At 44.6% G+C, this 21,296-nt stretch overlaps 2 protein-coding genes across 2 annotated transcripts in view; one reads left to right on the top strand and one right to left on the bottom strand.

Moving 5' to 3' along the window:
• T265_09288 (hypothetical protein) overlaps positions 1–21,296 on the top strand; it is a gene marked incomplete at both ends in the record, with an annotated part of 45,838 nt that overhangs the window by 17,369 nt on the left and 7,173 nt on the right. Inside the window, 3 exons of the mRNA XM_009175316.1 lie at positions 1,302–1,485; positions 11,717–11,799; positions 13,442–13,507. Of these exons, the coding sequence (XP_009173580.1) occupies positions 1,302–1,485; positions 11,717–11,799; positions 13,442–13,507 (333 nt within the window). The remainder of the gene's footprint in view (positions 1–1,301; positions 1,486–11,716; positions 11,800–13,441; positions 13,508–21,296) is intronic.
• Positions 20,985–21,257, bottom strand: T265_09289 (hypothetical protein; the record flags this gene model as incomplete). The annotated part of the gene is made up of 1 exon (XM_009175317.1): positions 20,985–21,257. The coding sequence occupies one exon, from the start codon at positions 21,255–21,257 to the stop codon at positions 20,985–20,987; it is 273 nt and encodes a 90-aa protein (XP_009173581.1).

A 21,296-nucleotide genomic window follows, 5' to 3' on the forward strand; every position in this document is an offset into this window, starting at 1 on the left:
TCATCGGTCGTATACAATCGGATATACATGTTGTTGGCTTTAAAACGGTCGCTTATGAATTCTGAAGAAGAATCAGATTAAAGTTTAATTCATCAGCTGGATAGTCGATGTGCAATTTTCAGGCGAGCATGATAACCTAATTTTCGAAAATTCGTTCTGCACCCAGTGCGAAGGTCTACTCTTGACGAATGCGAGTACTTCTGTTCACATCCGTGCACTTTGTGAGCACTTTGTGTGCCAGGAAGGTGTGTTAAATTTACACTCTTGCGAGATCTCTGATGTTTGTACTCATGTGTTGCACAAAGTGAGATTTTCGCGACTCTCGAACTTCCACAAAGTTTTAAGCACTTTATTCTCACCAACTATTCCATGCTATCTTCCCAATATCTCACAAGAACAACAGCATCACGCTACATCCTTTTGATGGTAGTTGGCTAATATCGTCAAGATAGTTTTAGGAAATTCGTAATTTTGTGCAACGTCCATTCACCATCTGTATATTCGAACACTACCAATGGTAAAAACACTTATCTTGTAGATGTTCAGACCACACCTCTCCTTCCGGCATTGACACCATCTTTTTGATGCACAAAGTGTTTTAATTCCGATCTTTGTAGCAATATGCGTAGGCTCATGCACCCATCACTCTGTGGGATAGACTTGTCGGTAGTCCGCCACGTCTTTCAAATGATTGAACAGCGGTTTGGTTGATCTCTTCGATGTTTTGGTCGATTGGCAGATTAGTATTACGACTTACGAGTCATGATGAATGAAAACAGTGTCTAACCTTGTCAGAATGGGGCTTGTGATCAATAAAGTGACGGTTCACTTCAATTGGCGTACTCATTGTGCCATATTCATTAAGTCACTAGCAGCAATGAATTTTCTCCATCTTTTACATACATCATGGACCCTAGTTTGCCAACCCTTCAAATTGATTGTCTGTCCCACTGAATTCCCGGTTTGAACGCCACAGAATTTGCCATCATCATAGCCATTATCATCATTGTCATCGACAGCATGACACTAATGATTCGCTGTCGTACAATCATGATTTATTTGAATGCCTTATTTTGAAGGAAAGAATAAAGGTGAATGGGACAGGGACTTAATGATGTGAGGTGCCCCTACCTCCAGACACCCATTCAGGTGCAGATAGCGAACGCTGACGAGAATATGGTTAAACAGAATTCCCGGGCTACCACTGGAGGTTCGCACTTATTCGCCTCTTCTCTGTAGCCAGTTGATAAATGTTTGGTTCACCTCAACTCCTATTCATTTTATTCTTCCTTCCATCACAGCTTCTTATCACGAATTACCTCGTCACATTTACATGGCTCCTACTATTTGTGGCCTTTGCTGTCCCTGTCGGATTGTGGACAATGTTGCATACCATTTGTCGGGAAGAGACAGAGTATTGGCGAAATATCAGCGCTGACAAGGACGAAACACTATTCACCTACACGTTCAATTTGACACATTACGGTGAGTGATGTTCCGTCTCCCGCCCCCTAAATCTATGCATCGTCGCTTTTACCTACGTGAGCGGTTTGTAATTGGTGCCTCTGTTAGCTCCTTTAATTAGTAATTCTGGTACTTGGCCTGAATGAGCTTCCTTAATTAGAAGCGGATATGTATAGCATGCTTTAGTCTAACGCCAAAATACCGACGTCATTAGTTTCGGGGAGGACGATATCTTGATTTTTCCCTACCAAAAATTTGCTCAACCTGTCGTGGACGTTGCTGCAGGAATTTGCCGTGTGAACCCAAACTTATGAGATGGACCTGTTGGTTTGTGCAAAGTCGCATGGTGCTAGGTGGACTGAGTTCTTACTGTCGATAACATCGGAAGACCGAAACCGTTTACGAACTTCACGAATCGACTCTGAAAATGAGGTGTGATCGAATTGATCCACGTATTAAACTTAGAAAACGACACGTGGCAAATGTCTAACATGATTGCAGCTGACGCGGGCCACCCTAACTGTCTGGAATGTCCGTGTGGCGTGATCGAAAAAGTAAGCTCTTTTTGGGTGTTATGTACACTGACCACCTGTTGGCAAGGCTTGCTCGATAGCGGTAATCAGAGGCGATTTTCTGGTCTCGGAGAAAGTGAATGAGGATAGCAAACATATCTCCGCTCTGTATCGCCTGGTTGGTCAAACTTATTTTGTGAGAATGATCTTCTTCATCCTAGAATATCTTACGTTTACCTCTAACTGAGAGTAATAGGCCTAATACTAAGACAAAGGGGTGTAGTTAGATACTGTTTAACTAACGAACTCCGTTGTAATGGCAAATCCTGTGCAAGGCTTGTGCGTTTTCTTTTCTGCGTCTCCGTAAACTGCGATGCGCTAATTAGAATCAAGCCACACCTCAACCAGTTTCTCCTACCACGTCCATTGAAGGGCCGATTTGATGACATGTTCTCCGACATACCATTTTATACACACTGGGGTATTCTGGCGTAATCATGGGTCCTGCTTCAAAACACTCAATGTTGAATTGGCCAGCCAGGGCTTTACCTCTACTTGAAATGTTCGTGACATAATGAAGAGGCAGGTATAGATTACCGACCATGTGTTCTTTATTTTCAAGGCTCTGTGGGCAGTCGTGCTGCAGACCCGAGAGTAGTAGGGTCCATAAACTGATCAAAAATAGACACAACTGTTGTATTTCGTCATTAAGAGTACATTTCCTCACTTCAGCTCAGCTCACCTGCTATAAGCCATGTACCAAAGGTAGGCTGCTCCCGGCTGCTACGGTTTCAATCACCGTAAAGTAGGAGAGCATATGAGGTGTAGCCAAGCATTGGAGGCAACAGTATAATCAGAAAGCTCGTACTGAATCAGTCTAATGAATTGAAAGAACTGGAAACTGAGCAGCTACGCGTTGAAGGTGATAGCTGTGATGTTAGGAACACCACTGACTGTAGGGTTGAATTATTTCTGCCACTGCCATTAACAATTGATAAAACGGGTCCCTGGGTCTCTATTTTATGGAGGCGGAAGTTTTCATCTCTCTTAGGTTACCGGTTGGGACATTCATACCTTGGTGTCCGACCATAGGCTGTCCGCATCTCGATCGCTTCCACTCAGAACAGGGCTGCATGAAAAGAGCTGTGCGAGGTATACTGTACTCTGACGTGCGTGACCTATGAGGCGTGGGTAGCTCTTCCGTCGCGGCATAAGTCCTTGTTTCTAAAACTACATGACGCAGCTCAGCATTGTTAATCCGATCAGACCCAGTCAGTGATTCGAGGACACTAATGATCAAACACCAAGTGTTTTCGTAAATTTGCGCTGCGATTCTGATGCACAAGGCTGTATGAATCGCTCCGCCAGCTGTCTTTGACAGACAAAGTGACGTCACGTCGACGCCATAGGTGTCGGCGTTTAGCGAGAGTTGCCGTCATTCAAGAAGTGATCTCGTTTTCAGCCAGTCCACCGGGTAAATAAATTTACCTACCTCGCCGATTAGCTCGTCTGCAAGCATGCGATTCGGGTTTCATCCCACCCGTTCTTGTAGCAGCGCTTTATACTTTGCTGGTGTGAATCGCATACGAAACAGTGTGGCAGGATTATTTAAGTTATTTGAAATGCTTTTTGAAAGATCTGAACCAAGGTGGGTAAGGTCGTCCGTACACTCGATGTTTGTGAGCGAACGTCTCGGAAGTATTTCGATCCCCGAAGTTTCAGAGTCAGGCAGAGGAATTTCAAGCAGCACATCAATAACACCACTGGATGTGATGAACTCTGTATTTGTCCACAGGAGTTTGCTTACAGTGCCGTCATAACGGATGAAAAGTCCAGACGAAACAGAATTGTTCGCCAGGTTCCCCAGTGGTTTCCGGTGACCTATAGAATCGAGATCAGTCAGATCAAGAAGAACAGCCAGCTTTGAACGTTTGAAATAGTGGCGCTGCTAAATAACTTGTCTCAAGGTAAAGAAATCGTCGATGCATTCTTGGCCAGGGCGGAACCCAGCTTGATCCTCACGAACCTGTCCCTCTCGATAATCGATCGATCTGCGCAAAATAATTCCAGGAAGCACCTTGGATGCGATGGTGATTTCCGCATGATTTTCTTGCGACGTTTTTGGTGGCTGGGATCACAGTCGAAGTTCTTTATTTCACCAACCCACCCTCGTTCTAATCCTTCCGTGACAAGGTTGTGGGACTGTTCACTATCTCTTCACCATCTTCAAAAACTTCAGGATGCAGACCAACCGGGCTGAATTCCTTGTCGTGTCGGAGAAGGATAACTCATGCTAAATTGTTCTGTTCAGCGCATCGCTTAAGAAAACGATTCCGTAGATGAACTACCGACCTATCTTTTTCGTCGACACCTGTCGCCTGCATCGGAATTCTCCCCAACCTCCTGGGCCTTTTCACTCCGCCAGCATTCTCTTTCAAACTTCAGGTTCCTCAGTAGTCCGGTGTTTAAGAGATCCGCGTTCACCATCGTAGTCGCTAGTTGCTGATATGGCTATTCAGCTGGTCTTGACGATGTCCATTGTTCAATTGTTCCAGTCTTGGCCCTCGTCCTACAGCCTGAGAGCTTAGATTTTCCCACTTGACCATTGTTCAATTGTTCCAGTCTTGGCCCTTGTCCCACTTGTTTGTATTCGTCATCAGCGTGACTGTACGTGTTTACTCGCCTTCCATCCAGATCAGCTTGATATTGTTGAGCCACTGAAACTCGTTGACGGAACTGTTCTGTTTAGGCGTTCACCCACGATGACGGCTGTATCGTTTCTTGCTGAGCGAGGCAGTTGCTATGGATCTCGGTTAACCCATCATTGCCAGATCCTGAACTAGTCTGTCGAAGCGTATGCTGACACGAAAAATGGACACTGTTTGCCGCACCGAACTGCATTAATCCTAATTGAACCAGACAAACCAACAGAGTATAGGTGACTGTTTACTTTGGTCCAGTCTATTGATTCGCTTTCAGCCCTGGGACTAAGTGCATCACCTACACCATCATCACAAGAATCACCAGGTAACCAAAAATTGAGGTGCGAAACATCTGAGCTAGTCGTCGGGACTTTGAGGTTCCTGACCGAAGGAGAGTCCGGTAGGTGTCTTGGAGGCACAATGTATATCGACAGAAATCGAAGTCAAATCTCGGTGATAGAATCTGACAGATAATACAAATATTGAAGACTGTATTGTGGATCAGGTTTTTCTAGTTTAGCAATGGGCTGTTTTGGTTCATTTCGGTGGACAATGAATCGGACGTAGAATAATGGTTAGGGGACTGACATGATGATGGATCGTAGTATTGTGGACGAAGGTGATTGAACGGAGAGTTCCCAGTTTTGTTAATGCTTACCGGTTTCTTATCTTCGTTGTTATACAGGTTGCAACTAATCTCAAGCACAAACGATCTTCACTCCAAAGCTGAAATGCTTACGTTGAAGAAAAACTTATCTGTTTCGGGAAAATAGTAGACTCATAGGGATCTTGCACACTAGAATAGTTTCGACAATGTTCTATATCTCGACACCATGTTTAGAACAGTTTAGTACCTACTATTCTGTCTTATAATTGGCTCTCTAGTGGTGAAATACGTCGATAACCCCTTATTAAACTAATATCATGCATTCGGAGGTTTTTCCCATCTCGAAGCATTCGTCCAACTCTGTGCTTTCTTAAATGAGAAAGTTTCATTACCCGGTGCTTCCTATAGGAAAAATAAGCTAATAAAAATCGCTTGGCATTGATCCCCATTGCTCCCCCATCCCGAAAACATCATATTTTCACGACCGTATGACTAGTATAGCTCGGTGTTGCCGCAATTTTCCAGGGCAACTTGTGTCGTTTCAGTATCAGGATTTGCAGGTAACTCACTGCATGATGTGCGAAGATAACGCGTGCCATATTTTTGCAAACGTTTGACAGAAACAAAAACAAACTAGACCGCATCCAAGTGATATGGTCCCATCTCGACTCAGACCGATTGCTGATTGAGTCAAAATGGCCACTTTTCGTTTGAGGTTCATGTGCACTCAACTATGAGTAGGCTGGAGGTAAAAGGCTCAGAACGTTTTCACAAGGTTTCTGACATCCGCTACCTTGTTTCGTATTGCCACGTTGTCTGTGTAACGCGCCCATGATTCCAGCATTGCGGAAGACAGCGAACCTAACTGCAGACTACTGCCACTCAGGCTGATACGGAAAGACTTGGGGTCGTGAACAACCACTAATTGGCCATGTATGGCCGATAGACAGCCACGGACACACATCAAACTAGCCTACGCTGCCTCACATGTCCTTATCGCCGACTCAGTGAAACGTATGAGTAAACTCCGCCTATGTTTTGACGGTTTGGAACTCGCCGACTCAGTGAAACGTATGAGTAAACCCCGCCGGTTTGGAACCATCAAAGTGAATGTCGTTCAACTGTATCACCCTTTCGGTGCCTAACTGCCATGCCACCCGAAGGAAGCACGAGGGCTGGGTTACTGCCAGGTTGCCTAAGCCTAGGCAGGGTGGTCGAGGGGCAGAGGTTGGGTTCGAACCACGGATCTTCCGGTCAGTAAATTCACGCTCCAACCACTGGGCCGTCTCGTCCCCATCAAAGTGAATATACTGACCTGTGAATTTTTGCCGTATTATTCCATCAACCTTCTCCAGAATGGTAAAATCAAATTAACTTTATTGATGCTTGTGGTCACTTTCAAAAAGCAATTTATATAAAACTGAACTAAGTTAAATTTTTACTGATATTTTCTCTTGAACGTACAAGTATGGCATTCAACTGTGCTGTGGAACGTACTGCTTGAATTTCACGGGACAACAAACTTGGACCAGTCAACATATTCATCTTGATGCTCTCATACCGCTACATTAAGAGCAGTGTTAAATCAGAGGAGAAAGCGATAAGGATGTGCTCCCGCAACCGCATACAAGAGGATCCATAAATTTTCAGACGTCTTTTTGGGATCGAATATCGTGAATGATTCGTACATGATAGGGAGCTGAGTAACGCGTTTCCAAGAAAATCTCCCGTCGGAGGTCGACTTAATCTCAGAGCTGGTCACTAGGAAAGTAAAACATTGTACTGTAGTCAGTGCTAGGGTTTCAGTTCCAACCCTGTCATCGAGACCTATTTACGAGGCAAAATGCCACCAGATTTTGTGCATACTGCTATGCTATCGCTGTTTATCGCTTGCCAGACAGTATACAATGCACCTACCCTGAATAGATGGCAAATAACTATCCCCCGCGCCTACTAGCTAAAACTGCCCGTTTCACAGAGCAAGAACGCTCTCTTACCCAGCTATGAACGGTACAATCCAGATCGTCATCGATCGCAGAGGGTATCTGAATCCGATTAAGTAACAAAACTTTGTGTTCAAATGTTCCGTATGTAAATCAGTGTTTGATGCGCGAACTTACTGACCGTAAGTTCTGTGTTTCGAACCCGATTCCCGCATCCCGACCGGTCCTGTCCAGGCTTGAGCAACCTCATGCTTCCTTCGGGTTGCATGGCAGCTAGGCACCGAAAGGGTGCGAAGCTGAATGAGCATTATTTATTACTGTGTTCGAAAGCAATTTGCACCCTTTTTGAACCTGCGCTGGCGTACGACCTAGTTCGACTGTTACTCGACTCATGCATCCTTCCCTCCCTTGTACACTTGTCCCGTAGGTATTTCCCAATTGTTCATTTCACCTCTGTTTAACTTTTCGTTTTAACCCAGTTCACCGTTCTCAGTGAGCAAATTTTGTTTACTCCTTCTTTACTTTGGCAATCAAGTGTGTATCTGTTTCCTGGCGAATGAGTGATTTATCGTGGAAGGAGGAGCACCGAGTTCGGCTGATCTCGGGAAGGTATTCTATTCGTGTGCTGTCACCAAACCGACACAATCAAACACATTACAGAGCGATGATTCAATGGCATTTGTTCTGTCTGGTTCAGTATGTTGCGATCTTAAATGATTTCGAAAGTTTTTCTTGGCTACCCTGCTGTTTGTTTATTGCACTTGTTGTCACTGTGTCATGATTCAGACATGCGTAGACGGAATAGTAAATGACCAGAACAAACTGTTTATATGGTTGCTTTTTGTATATATCGATTGTTTTGGACAGTTTTGTCGCAGTCATTTTTCTGCAATTTCACACTTCCTAAAACACTGGGGAATAGGAAACTTTGATTGCAGGTATCGATTTTCCTCATTCAGCCACACGCAAGTTTCATTGTTCTTCAACCAGAATGATCAATGTTGTTCTTGGTGAACAGAACAGTGGTGCACTTTTCTCGCGGCACGATTGATCCTCAAGTTTCATTAGGGCTACTCGTTTTTTCTGGATTTTTCCCACTTCCATTCAGTACAGGACATTTTAACTCACTCAGTTGCCATGTTGGTTTCTGAGACTTTGCGAAACGTTATGAAGACCAGTTCATCGATCCCACTTGTTGTGGATTCCGAATGGCGATCGACATGCGCGATTTTCACAAGCTCGAACAGTGATATTCTAGGGACGCAACTACGGTATTCTTCATCGTATTTGGCTATCGTCGATCACTTCTGGTCTTGATACAAACTGATGGAAGATATGTAGGTTATGGGTAGAAGACAGTTGTATGCCTAGGGGATGCAAAAATAAACCACAGATGGATCGCGACCAATCAGGATAAGGGCAATCAAATTTCCGACCCAGTCTTTGGGTATTTTCCGAAGAAAACTGTGCGGCGTTTCCAAAATCTGTTTGACGCCCGGTTAACACGTATTCGGAGATGTTCATCCGTTGCGATTTGTATGTAAGATCTGTTAGCCTAATTTTTCAGGATACCATGCATTTGAACAGACACGAAAAAGATGAATATTTTTCTCTGTGTACAAAGTCAAGTACAGTCAGGCAGATAGGCGGTATTCCATAAAACTAAGAATAGAAGAATAGGATATTGATACAGCACATTAAGAATAGGATGTCCTTTGATAATAAAAATTCTATCTGGAGGATCCAAATTACTTGCTTAGCTATGAGCATGATGTCAGAATCGAACGAGCAACTCATAGTAGCCGCACCCTGTCACCAAGAGAATGGACCTTCCGTGGTGTACCTCCGTGACCCTGGTTGGTATTCACACGACACTCACAGAGTCTCACACCAGATTGGTCAATGGTATGAGTTTTGGCTAATAAAGTCGTTTGGCCCTCTAGGTTTAGTGGTTGGAACATTTGTGATGACTTGTACTGTAAAACTGGTAATATACTTGCGTTTCCCGCAAAACACCGCTACCTTGTTGTCAGGCTTATGTGCAGCACACTCGGCTGCATCTTCTGTACGTCCGACCTCCGTAACAACCCTAAACACTTCGAAGACTCTTTTCAAACCTCAAAAGCTAGTTTACTTAGTTGCTTTTAGTGTTCGCACACTAAAGCAAGCAGCATTGCAGATGGAAGTTGCTTGTACGCTGCATTCCCTTCGCATTGATATATGCTGTGTTAGAAACTGGGATATAGAACACAAGCAATGCGATTGGACTGACTTCCCCCACTCTCTTTTAGGTTCCGGATGCGCGCCTCTGGTGACGCAGATATGTTGCGGTGGGTATTGTATTGAGCGACCGACCGACTGCGTCTCTATTTGATTGGATAACCGTTGATAGTTGCCTCACCCGTCTGGGCTTTAGCAAGCTGGCAATATCCCAACCCTAATACTTTCTTCTGGTGGCATGAAAGGGCGCTACAGCTGAACTACTAAGAGAGAATCTTGAGAAAGTGAGGTCCATCCCAACCTGTTTATTGTGTCTGCTTACGCCACCAATGGACCATAGCTCTGAACCTGCCGAATACAGTTTCTACTGCTCTCTATGTACTCTTTTACAACGGGTAGGCAGCTCGGACATCGTTGTGGTTGATGCTGACATGAACACCCATGTAGGTAGTCTAAGAGCTGCTGTAACCCAACTGGGTGGTCATCTTGGTTTGGCTAAAAAGGCACGGACACCAGAAATTATCTACTTCAGATATGTACCGATCAAAAACTGCTCCTCTGCAGTAACGATTTTCTGAACAGCAAAAATCACTTGACAGCTAGGTGCCCACCAACGAACCAGTCCAGAATCCAAATAGAGCACATCGCCGTCAGTTACTAGTGGTGAGGGTCGATCGCCTTCCTCCTGGTTTCTTGACAGCTAGGTGCCCACCAACGAACCAGTCCAGAATCCAAATAGAGCACATCGCCGTCAGTTACTAGTGGTGAGGGTCGATCGCCTTCATTCCTCCTGGTTTAAAAGCGTGGACTCCGACAATGCGCTTATGCGATGCTACTTTTATTGCGCAAAACGCGCACAACTCTCTTAGCCATTGAAAAGTTGATAGATGCAGAATTCAAACGAAACTTTCAGAACCGTCTCGTGGAACATCTTCCGGACTGTCCTTTGTTGGACCTCTGTTGGACCCTGGGAACAGATATTTACAGTGTTACTCAAAGCCGGATAGGACACTGTATTTGCTGGAGGCCCTGCGACAGAGGCATAATACTTCCTACAGCGATTTATTTGGCCACCCGCTACTTCCAATCCGGACTGCTAGCCTTCAACAGGAAGCTGGACTGTGAGCGCGGATCCCCCCTAAGCCTCAGAAGTGTCCGAGTGTATTTCTCTATTTATGCGTCATCGTGTTCCTGGAACTGACGGGCTTTCGCCTGTTCTGTTCTCTTCAAGGAGTGCCATGAATTTATCAGCCAGTGATTGTCAAGCCCATTAGGGTCTATCTGGGAGAAAGGACGCCCCAGGCAACTGAGGTGAATCAATAATAGTGCCCATTTTTAAAAAGGGTACTCGTAATGAATGTAGCGCTGTTGCCATATCAGTCTAATGCGGAATTCGGTACTGGCTTGGAACTGACACTGCTAATCACCACTGGTTGACAGCAGAAGTTTTAGTTATTGATTGTCGCACCTTAACAGCATACATAAATGGTTCTGTTGTCAACTTTGGAACAAGCAAGAAAGGAAACTCGTGAGATTTCTTACGGACGCATTCAAGTGTTGTGGAGGCAATTGCATTCAAAAGTTGACTTCGGCTGAAAGTGAAAAACTTTTCAGTCCATCGCTGACCGGTACTGGAACGCCCGATAGCATTGTGCATCCATCCTTTTTCGTTTGTTATACGTCGCCGACAGCCCATCGCCTCTTACTAAAGGACTGTGACTGGGCGACCAGCCGTGTGGCTCTCCATTTTTCCTCACCACGAATAACGCGGTTGACAGTTTGCCCACTCTCAGTCTTCCTATTCCTGGCTTCTTGCTTCCTACATAATCACGTTGACTTGGTCTGTATATGCTTGCTTCTTTAGTTGACTGTTCATGGTATTCCTGGCCAACTCCAACCCACACTTCATGCCCCAACTCGTCGGTGTATTCATTCTCCCAAACCCATTGCGAACTGCTTGGTCAAAGACTACTAATGAAGCATACCATTTGTAGTGCAAGTGTTCTTCGTTGAATCCGGTTCATTTGCTCGAAATACTACTGCAACTTTGAAGTTCCTGTTTGACCAAAGGATTGAACCCATATTTTTTGCCATTGCTTTTAGTACTTACTTCTTATTCAAGACTATCCAAATATTCCTTGTGATCAGTGTTTTTGCTGTTCGTATAGCGCGCGAATTCCCACTGCTTCATTTTGGATAATATCAGGTCGAAAAATTTTTCTCAGTAAACATTATCTAATGGCTTCCCCATCACCTTGCTTCCTTCAGGACTCTATCGACGACCAATCGACACCAGCCTTTACAGCGAATCTATCAATTCACCCAGTGTATTCACCCATCTTTGTCAGGAGGTAAGCGGCGATTGTTCTTTATTTGATGTGCTTGTTTATCTGGTATCCAGATTCCCTTTTGCCATACTCAGCATGGTTGAACCCCGGCGAACGGAGTTTCAGCTGACATAACCTGTCTGATCAGTAGAGCTCTCTAGTCCGACAACCATGTCAAGTTAGCAGTTTTGGGCCTATTGGCTCCGAAAATTTATCAGCAAATGATAGGTTTTCAGAATGAACGACTTCAAATTTTAAATTCCAAGACGTTCGTTGAGGTGGGCACTGCAGTTTGTCCGCGAAACTGTTGAACTTGTGTCCACTCACTCGCATCTCTGAAATTACTCTGCCCAGTCCCCGGGTTACCACTATATCATGAAAGTCGCTATTTTGTTCTCCGTGACTTGACAACAGTAGCTAGTAGGAAACTCGAAACAGCACGGGTAAACTTTTAGATGTTAGTTTCAGTTTCACTCCTCAAGATTGTCGGCTAAGTGCGGACCGAGTGAAATGAATTCCTTGCTTCTCTTGGATTGGATAAGATTGTGATAAAAGCACATCGCAAAAGTAGTCGTTTGTAACCCATTGTTTCCACCGATACACTGTCGACTGTCAAATAAAACTACATGTGCGACCATTTGTTCCTGACAATGGCACACTAGTCTAAGATTGACCGTACATTCCAGACAAAGTCATGAAGACCACTTAGGTTCGAATTTATTCGGACAGCGTTCAATTCGTAATACAGTGATTCGCCCACATTGGGCGTAGGTCGCAGCGAGCAACCCTGTTCCTATATTTTCGTTAGTCCGTCTAAGCGAAGAATATTCGCACCTACTGGCCTCGAACTTTTGTGTTGTTTGGTTGTTATACTACACTACCGCCATCCACAGGAACTGTTTCAAGGGATCGATTAAAAGTGATCCTTTCTGAGAGAGATCTCAAAGGGGTCTCATCAAGGACCACCTAAAAGCGGTCTTTTCGAAGATGTCGTTCTCTCATAGGAGGACAACTGTATGGTGGTCATTCTTAGAGTCTAGGTGATCTTGTTCGATGAGGAAATGGCTAATGCTTGCTGATTATTGCGGTGGTCTCCTACGGAGAGATGAATTAGCTTGATGGACTAAAATAGCAGATTCTTACAATGGTCCCATTGATGTACACCATAAAATGGTCGCGTATCCTCTTTGACAGTATTGATCCCGTTTTTAGGCGGCCACTTAATTGACCTCGCCACTTGCGGTAGGGTGCTAACGTATTCACTAAGGTGGTAGTTCCATTTCATACTGTGACAATCTCTCTGTATATCTTAGCACTTTTAATAACTCCGATTGCTGTTTTCCGGGACTCAACCGCTTTTGTTCTATAGAAACCGGTTAAACTCCGATCCTGCGGTTTGTAATTATCAAGTCTTCTACGATCAAGCAATCTGACTGTGCACTAGTAGTGTGTTGGACTATGTCAATACTTGCATAGAGCATAACACAACTTCCTCATCCTGACTGACTGAAAAATAGCCGATGTCCCTCATCTCAGTCGTAGATGACAGTATTTAGAGAAGGAAATCCATCAGCCTTCCATCAGATTGTTTAATTCAAAGGTACGGTGTCTGAACACAACATGGGACCATTTGCAATTCGTTGTTCCTATACCTCATTATTTTTAGATTTCCACGGTGGGACCTTTGTTTACCATCGCTTTGTTCGCATCGTTTCTCGTCCTAATCGGTCTGGTAAGTTAACTTCTGCTTTCCTCATGATCTTTTACTCCCGAGCTAACGGGCAGTCTAATTTTCCTCTCCGTCCTCTTTGGACAGAGATACCCGATCTAGGATAAGTGATAAGAAAGTTTCAATGCTTCTCTTGTGTGTCGAGGCTCATCATTGAGTTTTCACTATCTTCTATCCGTCCTGTGAGACGCAGGGCAAAGCTTTGGGTTTGAACTCTGTCATGTTTCACCGGTCATTCTGGCTCAAATCCGCGCTGGGCAACTTACTTCCACTTGTTTTCACGTCTGACATTATCCGTCCGGTGTTTTTCGACGTTTCTTTGCGACATCTGACCAACACATTAATCTTCTTGGTGAAAATACGTTCGGATGTACCAAAATGGTCTATCGATGGGGGTGGTTTTCCATCAAAGGAGCGACCGATTCGGACGCATGATCTACGCGCTGACATAATTAAATTTTAGTCATGCCGGAGGAAGTCAAACATCTTGAAATTATGCTACAGACTGTGAAATTTGTGTTTTGTCTGAAATATTTGGCCCAGGTATAGCCTGAAACAACCTATGGGATGTGTCATGTTTTTCATCGTTAGTCCATTTGTGGCAAATCGAATTGACTGATTTCCAATTACCAAATGACAAGCCCAGAATTTACTGGAGTGTTATGTTGATCAAGTGGTGTAAAAAAAGCAATAGTGAGAAGTGGGCGCGACGGAGGCATTAAACTGCACCCTGTCAATGCCTCATCGAGGGAGAGGCTTCGGTTATACTTTCTAACTTTTCCACCTCAAAACCTTCGTTGATCACTTCACCAATCATTCAACAGTGTGATGCTTCACCACTTTTGCCTCAGGATAGCAGAGGAATCAGTTTTGGAGTTACCAATGTTTGCGTCTTCGTGAACTTTGCGGAATTTCATTCAGATGGAACTCAAGACTGCAAGTTGGCCAGTCAAACTCCCTCATTTGAAGCCAGCTCTCGATAGTGTGAGGCCTCAAGCATTAGGTTGCTCCTTTCCCGTTTGTTCATGACAACTTGTGACAGGATTAAGTATTCCAATCTCTGGTTATATACATCACATCCTCATTAATTATTCCATGATGTCAATTTGCTGATTTCGGAAACCAAGCTGACACTCCTAACCAGTAGTGCCTGACAGATCTCACAGTACTCACCGGTCATACTTCGTCCATCGAACAGCACAGTGTTTCGGGCCACATATCACTCAGGACTGGATTTTGTTCCATCTTATGATGGCTTTTGTTTGGCCAAGTTTTACTCTTGAGCCCATCCTTACCTCAAAAATAGTGTGGTGGCTGTCCTGAAGCAGAATTGGTGAAGCGTCACACTTAAAAGTTTAACAGATGATTCTCGAGGGTTTCGGAGTGGAAAGGCCAGTAAGTACCAGCGACCAGAAGGCATCAGGGGGTGGCCCCATAATTTTGCCGCGCACACTTCATTTTTCACCCCTTTGCGCCAGTTACTCAAAAGAATTTTCTCCTAGCTTCTGGGCTTACTCTCTAGTATGATTTGTTACCAAATGACCAGAAGTCACTCAATTTCATCCACCGAGAGTGCTTTGGACTTGTCCGTTTTTATGTTAGACGGGATCCCATTGCTTACCGCTCACAGTTGTGCGATGCAAATGCCAAAAGGCCTGACCCGCACGCGATTGGTGAGAAATTCGAACCGCTAGCCAGTCTAGTATCAAGTTGAGCTTTGATTGGTTGAAAGTGTGAATCCAACAGCCAGCCGTGTTTCGGTATCCACTGGATGCCCGTTTCCAGTGCCTCATCCGAAATTCCGTAATGTGTTAATAACCTACATCATAAATACGACCCGATGTACGTCTCTTTTGCTTGTTATAGACGTTTAAAATGTTCTATGTATCCTTGGTGGTTCTCCCATGAAAAACGCCATCTAGTGCGTCGTCTCTTGTCCACGCCGTTACGAAAATGCGGTTGCCATTTCACCTAGCTTAAGTCGAGATAATTTTTCACGAGGGTCTGCTATTATATGGCTGTATTAAAAATTTTCAATGACCACCCAAGTTGGGTTTCAGACCAAAAAGCGTATTGCAAAAAAGAGGCTGTCTGCCAGCAGGAAAGAAACGAAGGCGTATTGTAATGAGTTTAAAACGAGTTATGATCGTGATCTCCAATACAAACCCTCGAGCCATCCAGAATCGACTTGCTCACTCGCTAAGTGAAACCTGCTGACACAAAATGTTCGAAAGAATTCGCTTCCTTCGAACTAACTTTATATTTTGGTTAAACCCCCTTGGTTGTGCCGGATTCAGGTCTTTTTAGTTGAGGTTGGAAAACAGCTCTCCTATTCGCGCCCAACGCATCAAACCATGGTTACTCAACAGTAAAAAAGTTCTGGCATTCTGTTGCCTTCTTTGTACTTCCATCGTTTGTGCCAACGTGATGGCGTCTAGTTTCTCTTAGGCAATTATGTTCACGTGACACCACCACCACCTTGACACCGCTGCCAAGACCTTTATCGAATGCTGTGTGCCCCCAATCACGTCATTTCATCTGTGCTTCCTCAATCTCTGAACACGTCACTTTAAGGTAAATGTTTGTATCCGGCCAAAATGAAATCCAGTTCTTCAAGATAGTTACACATATTCCCGACACATTTTGCTAGTTGTATAGTTCTTGGTAATATCCCTTGCAGTTATCTTTATATTTATGTTCACTCTGATCACTCTCAAGTATCCTGAATCCAACACACCATGAGTCGTGAAACGGTTTGTGATCTTGTTGTTGCGGCGATTTCTGCGGAAACTGAAGAATGTTCCGTGTCATCTAACTGAGTTTCCGTCTGGGATTCTTACAGAAGACGTGCGGTTGGCATCAGTTCTATTCATACCATGTTCCCGTTTGAATTTAGTCACAGGGTAAGAACTTCATTTGATTAAGCTTCCTTCTAAATGCAGCTCGGGACCAGTGTTGGAATGTCGATAATTTTCCGGATGATATGTCATCTCATGTCTGGTCTTATACTTCGGATGTTGCCTGAACACAGAGAGAGGCAGATCCATGAAAACCATGCTCGGTTCCGTCCTGAACGAATGCATCACTCACATTGTCATCCTCGGACGGATTCCGAAACAGTGACTGCTTGCAGCAACCGACAATGAGTCTTTTATGACTCCATGAACCGTCAGGCACTGATAGTATCTGTGGAGCAAAGCTGTGTCCCGCAAATTTTAGACCCTTTTTAAGATGCTGTACGCTAATTCCCGTGGACAAGTGAGGGTCTATAGGAAGCCCTCGTCTGAGTTCGCTACACCAAGCGGCGTCAGGCAAGCCTGTCCTGCTTCATCTTTCCTCTTCAATTTCGTCGCTGATAGGACTGTGGAAGACTCACTACTAGCCTCTAATGCCTGTGTATCGAAATGCCCCCATGGCATTCGCTCACAGATTTTGAGAACACAGACGACATAGCTCTTCTCGGATCTGACGCCGTCGTATTGCAAATAGTACTAAATAATCTAGGTGATCCTGCATCACGGTTTGATGTGCGCTTCACACCCGAAAAGGTTAAAGGGCCGCTGCAAGACTGGTTTGTCTCCAACACTAACCTCACGCTTACGGATGAACCGATTGAGGTAGTAGACAAGTTTGTCTATCTGGATAGCTGAATCAGTCCTGGTGGTCTCGCGAAAGATGATATTTTCAACTGGATTGGGAAGGCCAGTGCAGATTTCGTGAACGTGCATCACATGTGGCGTGGCCGTGACATCAGCTTATCCGTCAAGCGTCGAGTTTACAATGCAGCGGTGAGCTCCGTATTATTATGCAGGTGAGAAACCTGGCCGCTGCGCACCGAGGACGTCAAAAGACTTTTAGTGTTTGATCATCGATGTCTTCAGAGCATTGTCCGATTATTGTGGGAATGCTGGTTCAATAATGCTGAAGTACATCGAATGGCTTTCGGCAAAGTTGAATCGCCCAACATGGATGGACTGATCACATTCCACATTATGTGCTGGCTTGGTCACGTGCTCCCTAAGCCAGTAGACCGACTTCATTGAAAGACTCTTCTCAAAACCACGTGAAAGGCAGAAACGAGCTTGGAGAGGCCAGGCAATGACTTGGTAGCCAAGTATGAAAGTAATTACCATTATTGGTCACTGCCGTCTCTTTAGATTGGGAGCCCAAAACGGGACACATCAATGGTTAGAAATGTCATCAGACATGCTCCATTCACGCCATTAATGGCGCTCATGTATCCAAGATATTACCTATACTGCTTAGTTCCCATCCCAACAATGTAGCTAAGCATCAGTTGTTTCAGCCTCCAATACGTTGCTATCTACCGAACCCCCCTAACTCATCGACGAGGGAGACTGTGGTATCCATAACCAGCTGATTCTTCGAGTCGTAGACTGTTTCTTACTCAATACTGCTTGTTGGAAGGATGTCCGTCATAAGATTGCCGCAAAACACCAGAAGCGTAGTCATTCCGTGGTTGAATATTCCTGCACTCGGAAGGTCTGTGAGCTTCAATGGGTGTGACAACTGTTACTTTTTCAAACTAAGGATACTGTAGGCAAATATGAAAGAAAACCTGATGATGCAGCCTTTCTGGCACCACTTATGTCTTGCGTTAGTTTTCACTAATCATGAGCTACTCACTTGTGAGATCTTCCTGATTGGAATAAAGCCAGGAAACACCTGCTCACGGCTCAGTATTCCTCGAGGGTGGACCACAACGGAAAACATGTGTGCTGTCAAAATTATCTCGTAGGATTGTTGTGTTCTCCCGACTAATTAGGTTCACGGGTTTCCCGTAATCCGACTAGTATTTCATCGAAACACTAATTCCGAGCACACCTAGTATACCAAAACACACTCGAACCTCCCGTTTAGCGCAAACGTATCATACGGACTGAGCTAGTGGGAATCCTCGCTCTCCATCACGTTTACACATATGTATTTGGAATTCTCATCTCAACCCCCACTAGACGTCTCTATTTCTGACGCTGTTGTTGCTATGGTGAGGATACTTCCGTTTTCTCATTCGCCCCTCACGTTTTTGTTAACTCGATGTTTTCCTGCCTCAGACAGCTGTTTCCGTTCACTTCTAGCCCGATGCAAGTTGTTCGTGACTTGGAATTCGACAACTTCTACCCATCTGTTGTAACGTGATCCGGTAGAACAGTAACCGGCTGCGAAACGCTTAACGCAAAACATTTCACTGTATCGGCGGACAAGGTTGCCTTCGTTCTGTTTAACAACTGCAACCCACTAGACTTGCTCTCAGTGGGCTGACGATAAAACTTTCGAGCTGTTAAAGTTTATTATCCTTTCGGTAGCCTGCAACACAAAGCATGCGGTGAAAATAAGCGTCACCGAAAATGTGGTGACTTATTATCGAAGAAGGCAGATGTTTTGAGTTTATAACTCTATTGTCTGCACTAAGCACGCTGTTCCACTCAATCAACACCACTCAATTTCGTGGCAGGATCTTTGAGAACTGAGTGGAGCAAGATGTCTTGCAATCATTATGCTGCATCCCAGGTGCTCAACTGCCAGCTTGATGCGTTGAAGTATGTTGGAGGGAAAATTACGTGAGCCCGCGTGACTTCGTTCTGTCAAGTATATGGGAGCTATCCGTGCAGGGGAGCAAACGATGGGGAACCGGTGTTTGATCTGTTCGCCTGTCAAATGCTGTACACACACATTGCTACTGTGAAACCGAACGAAGGAAGTTGATACAGGAACTAAAATGTAGATCACAAGCCAGAAGTCAATGAATGGAGGTCACACGAGACTATGTATTTGGCACGGCAAGAATGACTAGATGTTTCTTATGAGTAGGTCCTACTGTACGGCTAACGCTGTCACACGAACATGTTTTCAGCCGTCTGTGAAGCTATGCTTCGGTTGGACTAAACTTGCTCACATCCTCTGCTTCCACTCCCACTTCAGTCCATCTATTCCAGTCGTGGATATAACCATAAAGGAACACTATTCATAAGGTCGCTGAAGACTTCGATAACCAGAATAGAGTTCCCTCGAAGAACTGTACTGTGGCACCTCGAATATTGTACCAACTGAATTGTTAGGTGGCTCTTGTGTAGCACATTTTTAGCGGCAGATTCAGCTGTGTCTCTCGTTGAAACCAAATTGGCGTGCAAATGGGTATATTTTGCGAATAGACGTAGCCTTATTCTGACCGCATCAGCACTCCTAACTTTCTCTTTGTATGCTCGTTGTTTTCCCACATTCGGGTTCGCGCCGTTTGTCGCTGTTACCATCTTTCTAATTTCCTTCTAATATCTAACGGCATGATATTAACCGCTTGAATGAAGGGTCCTGTGTGCGTTCGTTTTAGTTGTCGGTGGTTGCGGGGTTTGTAGAGCTCACGTTCACGTCGCTCCCATTTGAACGGCTCTGATGTCCTAGCCCAATTATTCTGATGAGCCTGCACCAAAAAGTGGAGTATTGGACACGATTTCGCTCTTATAAGAGTTCACCAGCAGGTTTCAAGCGTTTCCGGCGCTACCTGACCAGGCCTGGTCAATCAATTGACACAAACGGGGGTTAAAGTGGTCACATCGCTCAAGCGTGAGCGCGTTTGTCTATTCAAATGTGATAATTCAAGCGTGTCTATCGTACTTTGGTGGAGTGATGGTAACATAGTTGTCTCGCATGTCAGATGTCTAGAGTTCAAGCCTCAGGAAGGCCAAGGAGGACATGCGGTGCTGATGAGCCCTCATAAGAGCGAAAATCTAGTCCAGCGATTCCCTCCCTTTGGTGTGGACTCACCAGAATAATTGTATGAGAGGGGGACTTTTTAAACGAAAATGATGTAAATGTTTTTTCCTCTTTACGTGCTTCAGATTTGTTAGCACAAATCAGCGCCATTACACAAAGTGAGAATTGCTCACCAGTGACAATTAACATTAGTGGAACGTAGGGACCTTATATCTAAGCATTGAATTTTGATATGGGTTCTCTGTAGCGCGAAACATACGTCCGGTATAATATAAAACCCGTTCTGTACATGTCGCTGTTCGAGCCATAACTCGACCCATAGGGTGCTATCATCTACGTCACGGTTGTGCCTAAACGGTGTTGCGACCCATTGGTTTGATTTCGACCCACAGCGTGAATGGATTCGTGTCTGGTGTCGATAGCTGCGCGTTTTCGCGCTGACAAATCACTAGCCCCAATCAGTAGTGGGCCAAATCCCAATGGCAGCCACCGGAAGTGAGCCTTTATTTCGCCCCATTTCTTCGGCATGTGGGGTGAAGCAAAATTCACTCGGAGTGGAACACAGTTTCTTTTTAAGAAACAGATTGCCTTAATAACTCATCTGCAATTCGCAGTTTGGGATGGTTTACGCTCCATCAATCTATCCAATCGCCATGACGTTGGTTCTTGTTCAAAGGGGGAACACCGTATTTTCTCCGCTCATTGTTTCGATTATGGACAGACTACTGCCCTCTACAATTTGTAAAAATTAAATGTGATATGCTTTGTTCATCGGTCCGTTTTTCACAGTCTTCTTCAACTGTCCAGACTGCTTGATGGCTGTCCAAAAGTTAAGCAACTCTTTTCGGGCTGGGACGAACGCATGCTGGGTAGACAGTCCCCTTTTCTGTCTCTTTTTGTCTGCTAAGCAGCAGTAGTTCAAATTTAGCCCCTCACTTTGTATCAGGAATTCCACATTTTCACGAACTCTGTCTTTGCTGCCGAGTTCGGGATTTGGAGCTTTTAAAACGGCAGTCGTCATTGCTATCTTAACATCGCCACTGTTTATATATATATATAT

This window comes from Opisthorchis viverrini (assembly GCF_000715545.1).
Source record: "Opisthorchis viverrini unplaced genomic scaffold opera_v5_267, whole genome shotgun sequence".
NCBI classification, from domain to species: Eukaryota; Metazoa; Platyhelminthes; class Trematoda; order Opisthorchiida; family Opisthorchiidae; genus Opisthorchis; species Opisthorchis viverrini.